This window comes from Perna viridis, chromosome 5 (genome assembly GCF_037379345.1).
Source record: "Perna viridis isolate PV_CMFRI_1.1 ecotype Kerala chromosome 5, ASM3737934v1, whole genome shotgun sequence".
Classification (NCBI taxonomy): Eukaryota; Metazoa; Mollusca; class Bivalvia; order Mytilida; family Mytilidae; genus Perna; species Perna viridis.
Window position 1 is genome coordinate 19,766,666 of NC_142449.1, and position 20,489 is coordinate 19,787,154.

Sequence of the window (20,489 nt, forward strand, 5' to 3'; positions counted from 1 at the left end):
GAGTCTGTAATGTTTGTTTTCGAGAAGTTCAAAGGAGTCACAGGTGGACCTTTTAAAAGGAAATATAATTCATTTATCAAAATATTAGATTTGGGAAATAATTACATATTACATCAGAACGATACATATGTAATACATTTTTGGTTTTTTGCTTTTTAACTCCCACATTTATCACTTAAACTGATGAATTGAAATTATGAGTTATCGGCAAATACCGAAGCTTCAAAAAAGGAGGACAATTCAGAGACATCTAAATCAATGTACATACACAAACGTCGAAAAGGAAACAAAAGTAATTTACATTTACAATGTAACTATAAGAATGAAATGTATTTACTAATGAAACTGACGACAAGGAATAAAAGACACCACTGATACCCCAATCCCCAAAATAAAACAACAACAACAAAAAAAACAAAGAAACAAAAAAAAAAAAAAATAAATAAATAAATAAATAAACGAATAAGAAAAAGAAAAAACAAACAAACAAACAAAAAAATAAACCACTTACATTATGGCGAAGCCATGCGTATTACAAGGTACTCCGGAAGGGTAAATCTGCCCTGCTCCTCCAGTGGAAGCAGTCAAAACTGGGTATGATCAAAGTCTATTTACTATAATGTGAGTTTTCCAGTATTGTGTAAAGAGGGCTTTTATTCTCTCTTCTCAATCAGCGTCATTCGCCCCTGACGAAGGCAGTTAAACCGAAAATGTGCGCATCCCCAAAATAAGTTGAATATTTATCTGTATTTTAATAGCATTAAGCTCTATCAAAAGCTATTTTTTACATTGTTATTTAATATATATTATTCATATGCATGATGAAAATAACTTGTATGTATATTTTTCGTTCAGATGTTAACTATGAAAGTCAGATCAACTCAAATACAAAATGTAATACTAACTTGCTGATATAAGAACAACCGAATGTTCCACATTCTGCCCGACACCATTAGCTAGTCTTAATGTGTAATTCACAAAGTCCTGTTCCTCCAGATTGCGTATCGTAAGTATCAATCTGTAGCCATCTACCTGTACCTTTGTATTATGGAATGTATCCGTCATGACAGCAGGGACATCAGTAATAGTGTATTTAGCAGATGATGGTATTGTGTTTCGCCGTTTCAGCCAGGTCAATGAAGTGTACTTTGGTTCACTGTAAAGGCTGACGTATATTTCAACATCTTCTTTGAACTGCCCAAATTTTAATTGATAATTTCCACTAAGAAATATTGGTGATGCATTAATAAAAAAAAAAAAAAAAAATGCATAATTCATGCATTTCAAACTTTAACATACTTCAGACGTGTATAATTTAGTCATGGCAAAATATTCAATCAAACACTTCACCCTTACAAAATAATACGTTACAATTATACGTCTACAATTTAGACATAATTTAGTGTGTCTATTAAATACGAAACTACCAGTCATATATATTGGAAATTTCTATATATTGTACACGTGTTTCAAGTAGTAATCCTCATCAACAGTATTTGAATCAAATATATACGAAGTACTATACTCGGCGTCACATAAATAACATACTGTTAAAATTTGAATTTATTTTACGCGAACAACGTATAATACCGAGAAGTTGATCAAGCAGACGATTGTCACCGGAGTTCGACGGGAACTTACGCACTTCGTTTGTAAACAAATCGTCCCGTAAAAACCAACATGGCGGATATTAGTATGGGATTTTCCCGTAAGGATTTGTTACGCATGATTTAAGCTAATAAGCGACTTGTTTTTGAGAAGCTGTTTGGCTAAACGAATGAGCAAGTCATTTAAGACAATTTAAACGACGGTTGGTGTCAATAAAGTCGTAGAAAATATTTTTATTCAAATTTTAACAGTATGTTATTTATGTGACGCCGACTATAATTAAAACAACAAAGCAAGAACTCACCAGAAACAAAACTATCGACAAAGAAAACCAAAGTTATATGTACAATGTAATGAATGAAGTCTCAGTGTTGTAGGCATTTTGAAATGTGTAATACTGCAAACTTTGATAAAAAATAAGAAATAAAATCTGCTGTAATGCAGGGACAGACAAGTATGACTACTGGATTTGTGAATGCCGTAGACGACTTTGGTCTACCAACAGTAGCATTGACCTAGAGGTTATCAAATACAAAATACTATTCTTTTATGTAGCAAATTTCGATATGCTAAACGAATGTGTCAATGACTAAACTCTCATCAGCAGCATTAGAATAAAATACATAGGAAAATCTAAATCCAACAAATAATTGTGTGCAAGAAGTACTCAAAACCAAAGCTATCGAAATAAAAACCAAATCCCATTTCCGAGAGGTTCTACTATGCGTATGCAATAAAGCCTCAGTGAAAGATTAAATTGTATCTTAATATAATCAAGATATTAACAATTCGCTAATCTGATCCTTCTAAATGTGGGAGAAGTATTTTTCTGGGGAGATAAATGCAAATGCAATTTCATCAATTATCGGTCATAGCCAAAAGTCTCAAATACAATACAATAAATCAAATTAAATCACGCAATCGAACAATGACTGTTAACAGGGAGATGATGTGTTACTTAGTCAACGTGAAACTACAAACCAAATTAATAGTTATAGCTATAGAGTTGTTTCGATTTTTTTGTGTATATTTGTTATGTCTTCAGGGCAATCTGAACTGATATATTTCCAGTTTATGGGATGAATATACCCAGATCAGTAACAAAGGACATTTCATTTTCTATATCATGACCAGCAACTCAACAAGGTTTGTGGACTTGCTAGGAATTTTTGTTCGTCTAATAGATGAGGATTTAAATGAGATTATATTGTATTTTTTTCAATCATTTTCAATATTGATATCATTTTTTTCATATGACGATACACATGTGATTCAAATGATTATATATTTAATAAGGAACAATTTCAGCCTGTTCGACAGAATATATAATTAACAAATTGAGGAAATACCAATTTAATAATCAACATCTATTTTGATTATATAAACCCAAATTAGTCACCAACGTAAGACACACTTTCAACTAGCAATGTTTTATGGGAACAAATCGTGCCCCTTTACTAGCTGACCTATTCCTTTACTCTTATGAGGCTGACTTTATAGCTGATCTGATCAGAAAGAAAGAATATTGTTTAGCTAGATCCTTCAATCTCAGTTTCCGCTATATAGATGAAGCGTTATCTTTAAACAATCCTAATTTCGGGGATTTGAAACATGGCATCTACCCAAAAGAACTTGAGATAAAGGATACTACAGACACTGTGAAGTCAGCCTCATATCTTGACCTACACTTAGAAATCGATGGTAAAGGAAAACTATTGACCAAACTTTACGACAAACGTGATGACTTTTCATTCAGAATTGTCAACTTTCCTTTCATCTGTGGCAACATCTCTTCGGCACCTGCGTATGGAGTGTTCATATCACAACTCATACGTTATGCCAGAGCTTGCCGAAACTACGCAGACTTTTCGTATCGCGCTAGAACTCTAACAAATAGGCTTCTGGAACAGGGTTATGTTGCTACAAGATTGAAGTCATCACTACAGAAGTTTTATGGTCGTCATCATGAACTCGTGGATCGTTATGGTGTATCCATCAACACCATGAAAACTGATTTATTCAACGGGTCATAGTTTTCCTTTCCTCGTTTGTCTACCCCGGACTTGACTTTTTATGAGCAACTCGGCGGGTGTTTCTAGAAAAACTGAGGACGCTTACCCTACCGGTGCACCTGGTCCATGCTCCCAGTTTTTAGTGGAGTCCGAGTTGCTCATTTACTTTTGTTACTTTGCATGTATGATTTTAGTTACTTTATGTTCTTTGTTGTGTATGTCTGTTTCCCATGTCTGGTCTTTGTCCCTGGATTACATTCTTTTGATTACCGCTATAACCTTGGTTCCCTTGATTATTCTTTTACTTGTATTTAAAACTTTTTCATAGCATCTTGTCCTTAAAAATAAGCCACAAATCCGTATGTTTACACAGTTTCTAAACATTGTCTTAATTGGGAGCCTCAATTAGCAACATATAAAACCGTACTTACTAAAAGCATAGTTTAGTACCCTAGAAAACCTTGAATTTGTACACATTGATACACGCGATAGTGTAAATGTATCATATCCTTATTACTTTCAATTTGAAATATTGTATTGGTATTTATACAATGAGGTTATAACATATTTAACAAATTAGAAATATTGAAAACATTAATTAATTGCCAACATATTCTAACCTTGAGACACAACAAAATCCGTTGCTTGTTGGTTAGCATTGCCATCTTTATCTTTGATGCCATTACTAACTGTACAAATATACTCTCCCGTGTCTTGGTATCTCGTCTCCTCAGATGTCTGTGGTAATGTCGGGGTGCTGTTCCCATCTAACATGCGAATTATTGTCCCGTACTTAGATTTGTGTTTCCATTTTAAGAATGTATAACTTACCGGATTTCCGTATGCATTACAAGTGATTTGTCTTGATATGTCACTTGGATTATAAGTCTTGTTTTCTATTGATGCTGAAGGAGAAACTGAAATAGGAACAAAACAACATTTTACTACCCTTTTCAAATTTCAAAATCTTTTTAAGATATGACGATAATTCTGTTTTTATTGATACATTAAATTAATAATCTCATAATGAAGCAAAGTAAAAAAAAAAAGGAAACTTTCAAAAATCCATAGGAATAATTACATTTTGCATCTTAAGTCCATGACTGGGACACATAGCTACCTTCGAGATAGATTTGTATCAAAATTTAAAATGCACAATTGGAATTTGTTTAAAAAAAATGTGTTAAACTTTCCTTTCACTATATTCATTGATGATTCAGTGAATATTCACGATTAGCACACGGAAGGAAGTATGGACAGCAGAGATGGAGATTGGTGCAACTATCACTGTAAACCCCACCACTTTGCAAGTGGGAGTCTAAATAAAACAAAACACTGTACTATGTTTTACTTATCAATGATAATCTATACATAAATATGAATTTCTCATTTTAAATTTAGCCTAAATTGATATCCAAAAACTAAAGCAAAGTGAAAACGTCGTAACTTTAAGATTAAATATTAATATAAATATTTACATTTAACATCTATTTTCCTTGACTGTGACAAATAACTATTCCCAGTTGCTGTATTTTTAAATCCACACGACAGTAACTTCCCATTATCATTCCTATGCACACTGTATATCAATTTAGATGTGACTGTATAAGTATCTTTAGCTATATCATGTGTTGATTGTTCTGTAGACTGGGACGTGATATCAGCATTAGCTAATGACCATTTTACTGTAGGTTTAGGTCTACCATCAGATGATTTACAGGTTATTGATAATGGATTTGTTTCCTCTGCAACAAATTGGTCTGGACTAAATGAAGCTGTGGTTGACTTCACTGAAATCAAATGTTATGAATGTGTCTTCAATTGATTTAGCCTTTTATTCGACTGCTGATTTTTAAATCAATCAACAGACAAACAAAAACAAATAGAGAATTAAAAACAACCAAAGAATTATTTTATAGCAAGCAACCAACTGCAAGGAAAATGCAAAAAATGTAGCGTTGGAAGCTTAAGCGAGGACCTCTATCAATTTTAGTACTGTACTTTACTTTTCCCTTGACTAAATCATTTTCTAGCTTTTGAAGCTTATAGCACCCAACAATATATAAAACTATAATTTAAAAACATGTTTGAAATATATTTCCTATAAACTTAAGGTGGCTGTAAACCTTTGTACAACCTATACCCCTGTCTGATATAGAAAAATTGACATACAATTGTGTATGAAGACTTAACGATAAACTAATTATCCTCTTACTGTCGGTTTGTTTCTATACAATACATTTATATAATATACTGTAACTGTTTCTGGCTTTTCCACTTTTTAATATCAATTTGTACTGTTGGATAGAACAGAGAAGATCTCATCTGAATATCGATGTCTCCATAAATATTGTTTTAAATATAAAAATAAAAAGTCGAACAAAATTTTCTCTATTGTAATGAATTGAGGGCTAAAATGTAACATTTCAGAGTAATCAAGGGAACCAAGGTTATAGCGGTAATCTAAAGAATGTAATCCAGGGACAAAGACCAGACATGGAAAACAGACATACTCAACAATGAACATAAAGTAACTAAAAGCATACATACAAAGTAACAAAAGTAAATGAGCAACTCGGACTCCACTAAAAACTGGGAGCATGGACAAGGTGCACCGGTAGTGTAAGTGTCCTCTGCTTTTCTAGAAACACCCGCCGAGTTGCTCATAAAAAGTCAAGTCCGGGGTAGACAAACGAGGAAAGGAAAACTATGACCCGTTGAATAAATCAGTTTTCATGGTGTTGATGTATACACCACAACGATTCACGAGTTCATAACGACGGCCATAAAATTTCTGTAGTGATGACTTCAATCTTGCAGCAACATAACCCTGTTCCAGAAGCCTATTTGTTAGAGTTCTACTACGATGCAAAAAGTCTGCGTAGTTTCGGCACAAGCTCTGGCATAACGTATGTGATATGAACACTCCATACGCAGGTGCTGAAGGGATATTGCCACAGATGAAAGGAAAGTTGACAATTCTGAATGAAAAGTCATCACGTTCAGGAATCGTGTTAATGATAGAAAAATAAAAAAAAAATAGCACAAGAGATATTCTTCTTATGACTGAGACTTAAAAAAGTCCCATTGATAACATCAATTAGAAAATTAGTAATATTCTTAGATCCTTCCTTTCCTACATTCCACTTTTTTTCACTTACACTTCAAATTCATCACGCACGTTTTAAATTGTGATTCAGAAATTAAAAATAGATATCAATATAAATCACGTTTTACAAAGGTAACATTTTTTTTTCAAAAAAGATGTCAACTTACAATACAGATAAATTGTTGCTGTGTCTGATTTTGGGAAATACGAAATACTTTGATATCCTGCCAGGCACCTCACTGCATCACCGTCATAGGACCTGTCAACCCTTGATATGATGTGATGTATTGTCCGAGTGCTACTTTTTGTGTAGTTCTGATTCCTAATCTGTAGTACCATATCAGGTGCTGGATCACCACCTTCAGCTAAACAACTGATTGTAATATCTAAATCCTCTGTTCCTTGGAGTTTATTGTCTGATGACTTTCTGTCAATACTGGCACTTGAAGGACCCTCTGAACAAACATTACACTATATACATAGTGCATTATTATATAGGGGTATAGTATGCACGCTTAGGATTAATATAAAATGTTGTTGCAAGGATGCAATTACTTTTATAATCTAGTTTAAGATAATTCAAACTCTGAGGTAGCGACCAAATTGGTAGAATCAAATTGATGCCAGAGTTAAGATGATTTCTTATGTAATCGTTAAAAAAACATTTCTTTCTGTCTTATTTGATATGATAGTATGTTTAAACTAAAATAAACATAAAAGTCAACAATTCAATCAACATTTCGGAAGGAAGGACTCACATTTATCCAAAATCCCCAACTCAAAAGAGATATTTTAACATTAAAATAACAATCTACAAAAACAGCCAAGTAATTTTTTTTTACGGTTTGCTACGTAAAAGTATGCCTGAAATATATTAAGTGACTATTTTAATTAAGACCATTATGCCAAATGTTTGTTTTTGATTAGAGAATGCAGATCATATAAAAGAACACATCGAATTGAAAATACCTGACAAATGGTAGAAAAATCTTAATTCATTTACTTCATTTACTATTAACCAAAACAGAAAGAAAAAAGGAAAAGAATCGTTATTTAAATCATGTTTTTTCTTTTAATTTCAAAAACAATGACGAACATTCTTAAATACAACGAAGACTCGATGTGTGGAACCAAAAACATTTCCAATGTAATTTATGTAAAATATACAAAAGGTTTATATCTTGACCTGAAAATGTAATATGTCTCTATATATAGTTATAGGTCTAACGTAAGTTTAATAACATACCTAATACAGTTAGTTGGTACTCTTCTTTTTTTCCTCCAACGGTATAGGAACCGGCATCAGATTTTCTGACATCAGAAATACGCAGATGGTACTCCCCTATGTTGTGGTTACCTGTGATGTTGACTCTCTTCTTAATGTCCAGGAATCTATCAAGGAATATGAAGTCATTTGATGAATATGAAATAGTTGATGATGACGTTGATCTCAACCAAATTAGTGGTTGTGTAGAAGTAGCTTGATATTGACACTTAAGTTCGACAGTTGATCCTACCAATGATGTGATGTCTGTAGATGCTGTGAAAATGAGGCTAAATAATAACATATCAACCAATAATCCTGCATGGGGGTGCCTGTGAGAAACGTAAAACTGACGAAAATAATTCCCAAAAAGTCAGTAACAAACAAAGACAATATTTGTCCTATACATTTAATGAAATAGTTTTAACAAATTGTACTTCCAACTTGCCAACCTATGATACTATTAAAGTCCGAAAATTGTTTACATTCTAAAGGCAAAATATTGAGTAATATGATTACATGAGATATTATTGTTAAATTATGTATCGTTAGTAAATAAAAGTCTATGGGCTTGTACCAGATTAACCACTTAAGAGTAAATTATAAAAGAAAAGACATGTACATCCACGAGTACGTCGTATTTTTATTCTTGTAGCTGAGTGAACTATAAATCATATAAAGACACTATCCTTGACAAAAAGATGAACAAATAGCGCTAGAGTTGTTGTAATTTAATACTTTGACGTTAATTTGAGTTATCAATTAAAAACAAAGAAACCAAAACCAAATGGATATGGTTAAACACTACAGTTGCATCAGCGTTTTACTTACAATACTAAATACAAAAAAAAACTTCAGGGTCACCATTAGGTGGTCAAAAAAATTTAAAAACACAACATCAAGCGCTGAAAACAGAACGGGTTGATTAATTTGAAGTCTTGAGTTTGTATTCATTTCTACTTATAACCAGATAATTTATTAGGTATCCAGCTGTCCAAGTATCTAAAGTTGTCTTAATCATGTTTAGATTAGACATACATGTAAAACATATGCAACTGAGTGTTTTAGGAATTATATACATCGGAAAATTTGCAACATATGTCTTTCATTGTTGACGTTACCCGAGAAGCATATGTAGGCCCTATGGTGTCTTCATGGGGTTAGGACCACCCTGACATATTGATAACAAAAACATTGACACGGATTTTAAGTAGGACTGCATTAATGTAAAAAGTATGGTATTCATATGTTTACCGAAAACATACGATTTCACGGATTTTCAGATGGACAAGAACATACATTTACCATATTTATGCTAAACATATATGTCCATGTGTTGTAAAACATATGAAAATATATGTTGCAAGTTTGCATGTGCACTACGTACCCATAGACAGATGATATAAAGAATTGATAAGAATCGAGCAAAATTGAAATCAACAATTAATCAAAAAAACATTTACAGTTTTGAGAATGTGTCAAGGTTGCCGTCAAACGAATCTAAAGTAACAACATGATAAAGGGGAAAGGGAGTTATCTCCATTAAATGATGAAATTGCAATACAATTCATATAACTTATAGCTAGAATGGCTGACATAAAAAAAAAAAAGAATTAGTGTCACATCTGCATTATTGATAATATTTTGAATAAGATGTCATGGTAAGACTTGTGTGTCAGATTGATTCATCCATTAAAAAATTTTCGTAGACAGATCGCCACAAAAAGGTTACACTCCTGCTATAACACACCTCGATACGTCAGGAAAAATATAGGAATTAAGTCTAGGTAATCGCTTTTTAGCGTATTTTGAAATATAAACCAAAACCTAACCAATTTTATTAACACAAAGCTCGCTTCATCATAACTATTAAATTATATCGAACTGTGTTAACAGACTATAGGAAAAATAACATTGTTTTTATATGCTATTTATGTTTATGGTACTAAAGCAAATATGGTTTTATTCTGTTACTGTAACAGTCGGAAAAGTGACCTACCGAATTCAAAAATGCTTTGAAAAAACAGCCAACATAACATTAAAGTCCTGTGAAACATTTTATATTGTAAAATATACTTCCTGATTGCAAATGTATATTTACATGTAGCAGGTCAACAAAACATCCTATAAATGTCAGTCAAACATTATCTATATTTAAACTTCCAATGTTACATGTCAATTCGAATAAAACCATCATACCAGAGAATTTTTAAACTATGTGGTGGTTAAGTGAAGTTTTGTCTAGAATGCCACGTATTTTGATTGTTGATACAACGATTAAACCATCCTCTGGTATTAAAACATGAAATACAATAAAGAAGGAACAAATACGGAGTACTTCGTAGAGAGTGTCCATACATTGTAATAATAAAAACAGTTCCAAAGCATCTTCTAAATAATTCATTATATGTCATTATTACTATTAATTATCTTGTTTGAATACTCTTACCTTAAACATCTGAACGGACATGATGGTTTTGATGTTTAACCGAACTATGATAATGAATGAACTACTATTACTGATTCAATTAAACTATTTTTATCTGTATTAAACTTTACTATTTTGAAGGAAAAATACAGCATTACCGATGATCGGAATGATATTTCTGTGATTATTTACAAATGTGCCTCTTGCACGATATGTAAGGGCATTCCTTACTTACTGTTCAATGATCCTGGCAATAAAATACAGATACCTAAAGTTTGTTTTGATAAACCCGAAAGAAAACAAAGTTGTGATTAAAAGAACAAAACTCGATTACCCAATTGTTAGGTTTTGTTAATACGTAATAAACACTGGTGTAGTAAGTCATGTATTCGAAACCCAATACAAGTTGTGTTACCGACCTCTTGATAGTGAACTACCTGATCCAAATCTTGTCTTGATTTCTTGGAAGATCTTGTATAATGAAACATACAATTTGTGAATATTCACATTGATTGATTGGTTCATTCATTCAACTTTTTTCTACGAATAACAATCTTCTTGTTAAAACTAGAAGTGTGGTAATGTGGTGAGATGACAAATTAAATGTGTCTCTGCTAAAGTTAAATGCTTAAATAATAATGCAAACCGTATCTTGGTAATCAAAAAAAAATATTGTATCACGAATTGAGAATTTTCCTTTGTTCTTTTTCCAAATATATATCAGAGGAAGTACAAGTATGCAGTTTTTAAGAAGCGGGAACGTGCGAGAATTTACAAATTATCGGCCTATTTCTTTTCTCAGCATCATATAAAATTATATGGAACGTTGCGTATACAAGCATGTAAACTTTTACCCGACAGAAAATCGGATCATCGCTCAGCACCAATCTGGGTTTACGCATGGCGATTCGGTTGTTAATCAGTTAATTGACATTTCCAATTCGTTTTGGCAAGCCTAGGATCACGGTAAGGAATTTCGTGTCGTATTTTGTGACATATCTAAGGCATTTTATTGTGTTTGGCACATAGGATTATTATTTAAACTACAACAGTATGGACTAAAGGGACGCCTATTACGATGGTACTAGACATAATTCTTTCAAATGGTATTGATATGACGCATAATTGACAAGATGCATCAGTTCTACAAACAAATCAGTTGTTTCTTCCATAATTGTTGAATACCGTACATCCTTTTTATGTCATCGGCAATAACTTCAAACTCTAGCAGCACTTTGCTATTTGAAATCGAACATATCGATTTTCTTTTTCTTTTATGTCCATTGAAGGTGGAATATTGAAGTCTCTGACTATGAATATTTCTGGCTGATAATAAAGTACATCCGGGTTTCCTCTTGTGAAATCAAAATACCTATTTTTCCTATGATGACGCTGTTTCCAAAGCATTTTACTCTCTGTAGATCATCATTGATGATTTTAAGGAAGAAATAACGAGTGGTTTCTTACTGAAAATGTTCAGAGGTGTCCAGAAGTCCGGTATCTTTTACATTTTTAAAGCAATTCACCAAGTTATCTCCAAAAATGTCTTGTGTTTCTGCAGGATGTTCCCTCAACAAAACTTGAAATATCTTGAAATCAGCATGAATGGTCCATTCAAGTGTGTGCTTAATATTTCTAAATGTTGTATTCCTTGTGTCATTATCAGCGTTGATAATAGTTGGAATACTGCCAATTTATGTATTTCATGTAAGGCTGAGACACCTCTGGGGTACTATTTGAACCACAAGCTTTTTTAGCAATACAATACACCGAGAAAACCCATTAAAAGCGCTTGAACTAAAATGTCCAAACGTTTCAGTTTGTCCCAACGGTTGACAAGTATTGCAAATCTGACGCTTTGAATGCAGGATGAATAATGGTAACTGCTTAACGAACTAATTTAGATAACACCATAATCACATAATCAACTAACAGAATGTTTCGCATCTGTGTGCAGCTAATAAATTGACTACGAATTCATATCTCTCTTAAGGTAATTTTGACTATATGGTCAAAAGATTTAATTGAAAACTCCAAAAATCAACCCAAGTCTTTTTTTAGTATGATATCTTGTGATTTGATTTCATAAAGCATTGTATACTTATTGTCAAGGCACGACACCATGATCTATGTTCTGCCACGTGAATGTATATTTAGGGATACAGAGAAGAAGTGATTGTTAACTTGTTTTTATACCACTTTCATGTATCGACCTTTCAGTTCCTTCGAAATAACTAAATCAAAATTTAAGTTATCTAGTTAACGATTTGTTTTGAATCACAGTCATCATTACATGTACGAAGATGTTAGAATGACTCAATTTTGATAAATAACTTTGGAATATGTTTAGCACTAAAATTTGTGAATGTTTTATATGCTTGCGATCATGCAAAGTAGTGCACATTTGAAAGAAAAAGTTTCATGATAAACTAAGATTTCAATGATTTATCTATAATATATTACTGATTAACAATTTTGTATTTGAAATCTATGCTTGTCTTACAAAAAGCCATTCGAAGATTTTTTTCGGGACTATTATTGACTTAGAATAAAAACATATGATCGAGTCTGTTCACACAACCAGCACTACAAATTCTTGCGTTAGGTACAAAATGTACGTTCAGGAGTTATTTGCAAAGATTTTTATGTTTCTTTTAAAGGACAGTCAAAAAGTGAATTAAAGGTTTCAGTGAATCTGATAATGAAAACGTCCAAGTACATGCTCTGGTATTCTGCCCAGTGCTATACGTCATATGAAATACACTGCCCCACACAGACCCACTAAAACTAAAACAATCAGTACTTAAAGTCATCAAGTATCTGGTAACTGGCTTTCTGATTGGATTAACATTTTTTCCCGTCTTTCCATAGACCAAATTTTGAGAGTAACTGTGATGTCATAAAGCAAAAACATGTTTTGTTTGTTCTGTCTGTCTGAATTAGCCTCGATGCTCAGTGAATAAGGTTAATTTTTTCATAGACAGAAAACATATAACAATCATTTTTAATAAAATGCCTGATTGGCTTTATTAGTAGAAAATATTATTACATGAAATATATTTATATGTAACCTGATCACAAGGAAATAGTTTCATTCCATTCTACCAATAAGTCGAACCCATAAAAAATAATTTGATGTGAATGGTTATCTCTATTATTTAAAAGGATACCTATCATGGTTACTTGCCAACAAACATATAAGAATTCTTTAATTTGTCAATGGACTAAACACTATTTTTATAAATTGCTTCATTAAATATTAGAAAAGAAGTCACCAATTGCTTACTACTACTACTACTATACTGACTACAATACATATTCAAAATGGATCATTTTAATACTTACATTTGATATCCATTGTTCTTTTCCGAGTAATAAAGCTTCTGTTTGCTTCATTTTTGAATCCATATGACAGTGTCTTTCCATTGTCATTCTTGCTAACATTGTATTTTAAAGTAGAATAGACTGTGTAAGTATCTGTTGCATGATCATGTACAGGGGGAAACAAAATAGAGTCTGTTGTAACAATTGTAGTCCCTATGGTCCACTGTCTCTCTGTAGCAGCAGGTCTACTACCAGTTGATGTACAGGTTACTGCTAACTCTCCATCTCTACTGCAACAACTGAATCAGGACTGAATGTTGGAGAAGATGGCATCACTAAAATAAAATATAAAGTTATTAAGCAGCAAGAAAATGAAACAAAGATGATCAAATATAAAGAATAAAATCGAACTGTATACCTTTATTAAAGTGAGCAAAGTTGGTTGAGTCCCGTAAACTACGAATGATAAAGTTCAAACAAGTTCATTCAAAAAAGATACACAAGTAAAAATCAATGCAGAAAAATATATTACACCCCTTGAGAAAAAACAGAAACTCCAGCAGCTTTGCAAAACAAAAATACTGACTTTAATGTTTGGATGTAAATTTCTACTTTATTACTGAATGAAAGGATGTATTAATATCTGATATTAATATCAGGTTTATTATTTAAACGCAGAAAATTTCTGAACTGAACCACAATAAAATCAACTAGAGAATTTATATTGAAACCTAGAAAAAGCTACACTGAGTGTGTAAAATTATTGCTAATAATGATAATCAATAATAATACATGACTTGATATTGTGTCAATTCTATTTAAATTGACAAAATAGAAAAAGTAGAAAGCTTCAATCTACATAGAAAGAAAGAAAAAACATTGCATTATGACAATATCTGTGACGTGATACTTTTTTTCCTACTCTGAGACAATAAGGTAAAGAAGATCTTAAACTGTGTTGAAAGAGGTTTGAATATTCTTGACTACTTTCATCCATCTTAATTTAAATGTTATTTTCAACGACATGGTGACAAATAAGTCCACAAGCATCTGAGGTAGATGGATGCTAAATATGTGACCTTGTGAATAAAATTGCTGATATCCAGCGAGACATATCACAGCAGCACCATCTTATGTTCTATACACTTTCTGTAAAGTTTGTTGTATAGTATTCGACCAATTAACTGTAACAAAATGAGTCTTTGTTTGTAGTAAGTCCAGGTGATATAAAACATGTGATCTAGAAAATTTCACAAAGAGATGGTCACCAAGGGTGTATGTTTCCCATGGACTATTAGTAACATTCGTGACTACCATCCAGCTAGAATGGTATTTAAGAACAATACTTTTTTATAGACAACAAAAGAAAAGTTCACTTACATTTGAGGTAGATGGTTGCTGAATCTTTGACTTCAAAATAGTGAAATCTTTGATATCCTGCCAGACATATCACAGCAGCACCATCGTATGTTTGATCTACTCTCTGTATGGTTTGCTCTATAGTCTTTGAACCATTTACTGTACGATTCTGATTTTTGATTTGTAATACTAGATCTTGGGATGGGTCTTCACTTAATGCTAAACAACTGATAGTCATATCCTGCTTCTCTGTCACAACTAGTTTGCCCTCTTGAGTTTTACCAGCAATTGTTATACTTCTTGGTCCCTCTAAAATAGATGTCCATGGTTTAAATATGGCAAATTCAAAGAAAGCTAACTTGATTATGTTTTAACTACAGCTAGCCAAATAAACCCAGTATATTGTTTTTAACGTTGTATAATTAACTAGCTTTAAAAATACGTAAATATATTGAAAATCACAGGAAAGGTAGATCAACTAAACAACTGGAATATACTCTCCTTCACATGAACGTATTGACGTTTAGATTTTATTATTGTAAACATTTCTTGAAAACAATCCCAATTTGATTCACTTCTATTATGTTTTATGCACACATTACACATAATAAGCACAAGCGTTTCATACAAGTTCGCAGTTAAAAAAAAAATATAAGTTTTATATAAAATATTTTTCACAGTTGTGTAATAGATAAGGACATATGGAATTACTTCATAAAACAAAGCTCGGACATGCCAGAAATAAATATTGTAATTACTACAGGAATTACGTAAGTCATAACATACTCATGATACTTACTGCGAAAGACAAAGATGTCATCATATATTGGTTTACTTTGAAATGAACTCATTTATTACATGAAAGTAAAATGCAAACCTCGACCCAACAATAAATGTAATAATTTTCATATATCGAAGTCTGGAGGTTGTTAACATCGGCCAAGAATTTTCATCTGACATAAAATTGGCATGGTATGCATTGAAAAAAAACTATAGCTACCCTGCTTTTTCATAGCTTTAATAAATAAATGTAATATGATTGTCCTTATTAAAAAATAAAGAAAGATCAACAATTATTCCCAGAGAAAATGGAAAGAACATATGTCCATAAAGGTTCAGAAGAAACAAATGATTGTTTTGCTGATCTCTCTACCAATTATGTTGTCTAAATTTCATAAGATTGTAGAGTCCGAAAAATTTCATTACATCAATTTTGTTTATGTACAGTAGAAAATAGAATTTTAACTGCAAAACTGACAAACCATACGTCATTACAAACTTGACGCTACGAAACCAGCAAACAAATACTACAATATATTGTACGTGGAACACAGAGGGGATTCCAACGACGTTCAACGCAGACTCGAAGGTAGTGCAAAAGAGGTGTAAACATCTTGCGCAAGGGATGGAAAACATGTAACAAACTATTCATAAGCATAAATTCCTTCCTCATTCTTCCGAACACTCGAGTTCACCACATTTATAAAGGGTGTTCCTGTTATTTTTTTGTCTCTATTTTCGAATTCTTATATGCTGTGCGAATTGTTCTGCGTCGGTTGTTCTTATGAAGCTATATGTTATGTTTGTCTATGAATTTTCCATCTTTTGAACCTTCCATATTTTTATTTCTTTTTTTCATAATACTAAAACTGCAAGCTAAACATCACCATATCACTTTAGAATTACGGCCTCTTCGTTATCAAACTAACGATAGGTGAGATGTATGAGTGATGTGTGGTTTCTCTATCGCAAAAATGTGTGTGGGGGGAGGGGTGGAGGGTTGATGATAATGAAAAGAACCAAATAATTGTTATGTTAAAATTGTCATTATAAGTATTATATTGATCGCATCATTACATTTACTTCTGACCAAATTCTTAAAAATGCGATATTTTTGCGTGCGAATACTTAAAGTTTCCTTAATGGCCCGATTTTATTGTTTAAAATGTTAAACTGTCAAAATGTGCATATTATGTGTGGCTTCGATACATGCATTTTAGTCCCAATTCTACGAAATAACATATTTTTGCAAATATATGGATGCGAACACTTTTAGTTTATGATGAACTGATAATATCGTTTAAAATTTGACCGTTTTTGCGTCATGTGGGTTGCCATGACATAACTATTTCAGTCCATCCAATTTTCAAAAAAATACAATTGTATGGATGCGAATACTTTTGATTTAAATAATAATACAACATTATTGAATAAAATATTTAAAAAAGCAAACATTAGTATTGTGTTGGTTACTGCGAAACTTATGTTTCAGTCCAAAAATTTAAAATGAAATATTTTTGCAAAATGTATGTGTGCGAACACTTTTGATATACCTATCAGTCAAAAACTTTTGTACAAAATGTTTAATTGTCAGTATAAGTATCATGTTGATATCCGTAATATTACAGACTATTGCAGAAAGAAGAACCAGTTATATATTGTGCTAGCATTGTCAATATAAGTATATGGATAGCTGCAATACAGTAACTACAGACCAAATCTAGAAAATAGATATTTTTGCAAATTTAATGAGTGCGAACATTTGAAATTTCCTTAACGGTCTAATATAATTGCTTGAAATGCTAAAATTGTGCATTTTAATGTCATGTGTGTTTCTGTGACTCATATAGTTCGATCCAATGTCTCAAAAATGACATTTTTCTACAATTTGTAATAGTGCGAACACTTTTAATTCAAAAAATGGTCTGATAAAACTGTTTAATATGTTAAATTTGTCCATTTTAGTGTCATGCGAGTGTCTGTGACACAGTATTATTCCAAATTTACAAATACATATTTTTACAAATTCTATGGACGTTAACATTTATGATCTAAATATTGACCTGAAACAATGATATTTAATACATTTAAGAGGCTGCCTCGTAGCAAAATATGCAAAATCGTCCAAAAGTGATTTCAGCAATTACTGATAATTTATAGTGCATTTGGTAACGAAAACTTAAATTCAAGATGACCGAGATATGACCGCCATATTGTTTTCTAGGAATTTCCTAGGAAAAAGCCAATTTTCAGGTAAAATCATGCAAGATCAAGACATTATTTATTTGGAAAGTTTCCAATATATGTGCAATGAACTTAATCTACTAAATAAAGTATAATCAGCCTTTTCTAAAACAACAGAACTAGTATTATAATCAGTGATTTAAACAAATAAAAATAGCTTTTAAAAATGGGCAATTTGACAATTTTCAAAAAATTCTTATTTAACCAAGATTAAGAAAAAAATCAAGACAAAAGGTTTGCAATTTCATACTCTTACACCATTAGTAACTTCTCGGTATTAAAATATAATAGCAGAACATAAGCTGGGGTGTTAAACACTGAGTCCCCAATATAGGCATTCTTCTTGTACGTTCAGCAGAAAATATATAATCCTGCAGAAAATGCATACATCTACCACTAAACCAAAATCATTCAACATCATTTAGAATATTTTTACATAACATACCATGAATCTTTAACAATACCATTTGTATCCTTTAAGGAGAAATATCTTCTTAAGAATGGATTGTAGAAATATAGCAGATCTAGATTAACACATGTAAAACATGTGTCTCACCCTGACAATGTACGAAACTTTAAAGAAAGAAGAATTAAAATATCAGGCCATTATCTCTCAGAAATTCATTTTTAATGTCCATAACATGACAAATATGTACATTTATGTAATACTGTTTGACAGTTTTACTTGCAAACATACATGCACATATATATATGTATGTAACTGCAATTTATACATGCATGAGCATATATGCAATATATAAATTTCAAACGCATGATTTGTATCTTTTAACAAGGCTGGCAAAGTGTTGTCCAGTTTGTTTCTAATTTCCATCATAAGCTCCAGAATTCAAAATCAGAAATTATCCTTTTGCTTCATTTTCAATCAGAGACTATTAGCGTTTCAAAATGTTCTGCTGCCTTACCATTTCCTAGAAGGCTCTTCGCCTGCAATAGAAATGAACAAGCTATATATTTAACATCTACTTCTCTCATTATTAACATCTTTAAACAATTTTTAAACAATGCCCTTTACAGTAAATAAATTGTTTTACTCGGAATTTTAATGAATTCTACGAATCACCTTTACATGTTATACTTGTACTTTGTACAAGTATAACAAGTAGGAAACCTCATGAAAATTTATTATTTGATGAAGGCAATAATAGAAGGAGAACTGAAATGCTTCAATCACCTTTTTGAAATTCTTAACACTTGTGATTCTAACTCATTTTCATTTATGATTTCATTAATTTCAACAATAACTACTAAATGATATTGACATTTATTAGTTCATTGTATTTACAACACTGGAATTGAAAGCATAAATACAAAAAAAACAAAAACAAAAACAAAACCCAAATTACATTTGAATGTTTATCCTTGTATACTACACACAGAAAAAAAAACAACATTTATCGTTACATTTTATAAGTAAATCAGAATATAAATATTATAATTATTACAGCATTTTACAGACATTTTGTGAATACATTTTGTTACTTTTTGCCTTATTTTGCAAGAAACCAAAGCAGGGAACAAGCTTTGCAAGGGCCTGACAACCAATACTACTAAAATTTCTATCGGACCCTAACAGGAAAATTAAACATCATTTCATAATGCATAATATATGGTCAGTAATTATCAGTGTTTCCTGTAGGTTGTAATGTATATTGCCAATACAAAAATCATTGAAAATCAGGCTTATTCTGTGCCAATTCAGTTCATTGTACCATACGTTGTACGTGTACATGTGCAAATTACAATTTTTTTCAGTAGTTATCGAATTTTTTTGGGCTATTAGATTTTTTATTTTTCCAAATAAAGAATATATCAACACATGTTTCTTACCCGCCTTTATTGAATCCGTTAGAGTTTCCGTGACTCTGCCCAACATTTATTAATACAACTCCACGCGCACATATATCGCTACATTAAAACAATGTTGTGCTGTGTTCTCTCAAGGCCTTTTAAGCATCGCTATAATTCATGCAAAATGACAATCTGCGTTGGGCTGAAAGCTAAATTTTTGAATGGTTAAGCATTGTTTAACCAATCCTACGATTTCCACTACTCCAGCATCCACCCAATAATTACGTTGCTATTTGATCTTGAAGTTAGAAACAGTCCTTTTCGTCAAAAAAGATACTAATGTACGAGTTTATCGTCTTATTTTGGCTGTTTAACTTTTGTTATTCCATAGAATATGAACATTTTCCGAACAAACAAAGGAGGAACAGAATGAAGAGGATTGGATGTCGGGATCACATTTAAAGACATTTGTATTTGATTTGAGTCTAAGTCGATCAATACAAAGGAAAACGTATTTGAAAAATACGTAAAATCTAAGACTAAGGTTAGAAA

General features: G+C 31.8%; 2 protein-coding genes across 2 annotated transcripts in view; both read right to left on the bottom strand.

The window, feature by feature from the left end:
* LOC148616428 (uncharacterized) overlaps positions 1-20,489 on the bottom strand; it is a 97,935-nt gene that overhangs the window by 13,706 nt on the left and 63,740 nt on the right. The gene's annotated exons all lie outside the window — the stretch shown is intronic.
* Positions 1,030-10,095, bottom strand: LOC148616429 (synaptogenesis protein syg-2-like). Its single transcript, XM_088583485.1, has 6 exons — positions 9,993-10,095; positions 7,976-8,269; positions 6,897-7,184; positions 5,099-5,410; positions 4,241-4,537; positions 1,030-1,194 (listed from the first exon to the last, which is right to left on the bottom strand). Exons 1-6 carry the CDS (start codon positions 10,048-10,050, stop codon positions 1,178-1,180), a joined length of 1,266 nt encoding a protein of 421 aa, XP_088439611.1. The 5' UTR covers positions 10,051-10,095; the 3' UTR covers positions 1,030-1,177.

Excerpts from the sequence above, each read along its gene's own strand:
- LOC148616429 (XM_088583485.1), bottom strand. The coding sequence starts at position 10,050 with ATGTTTCACAGGACTTTAATGTTATGTTGGCTGTTTTTTCAAAGCATT. Across the intron at positions 8,270-9,992 it reads TCAAAGCATTTTTGAATTCG|CATCTACAGACATCACATCA; the intron begins GTAGGTCACTTT and ends TCATTTTCACAG. Across the intron at positions 5,411-6,896 it reads AGCAACAATTTATCTGTATT|TGAAGTCAACCACAGCTTCA; the intron begins GTAAGTTGACAT and ends ATTTGATTTCAG.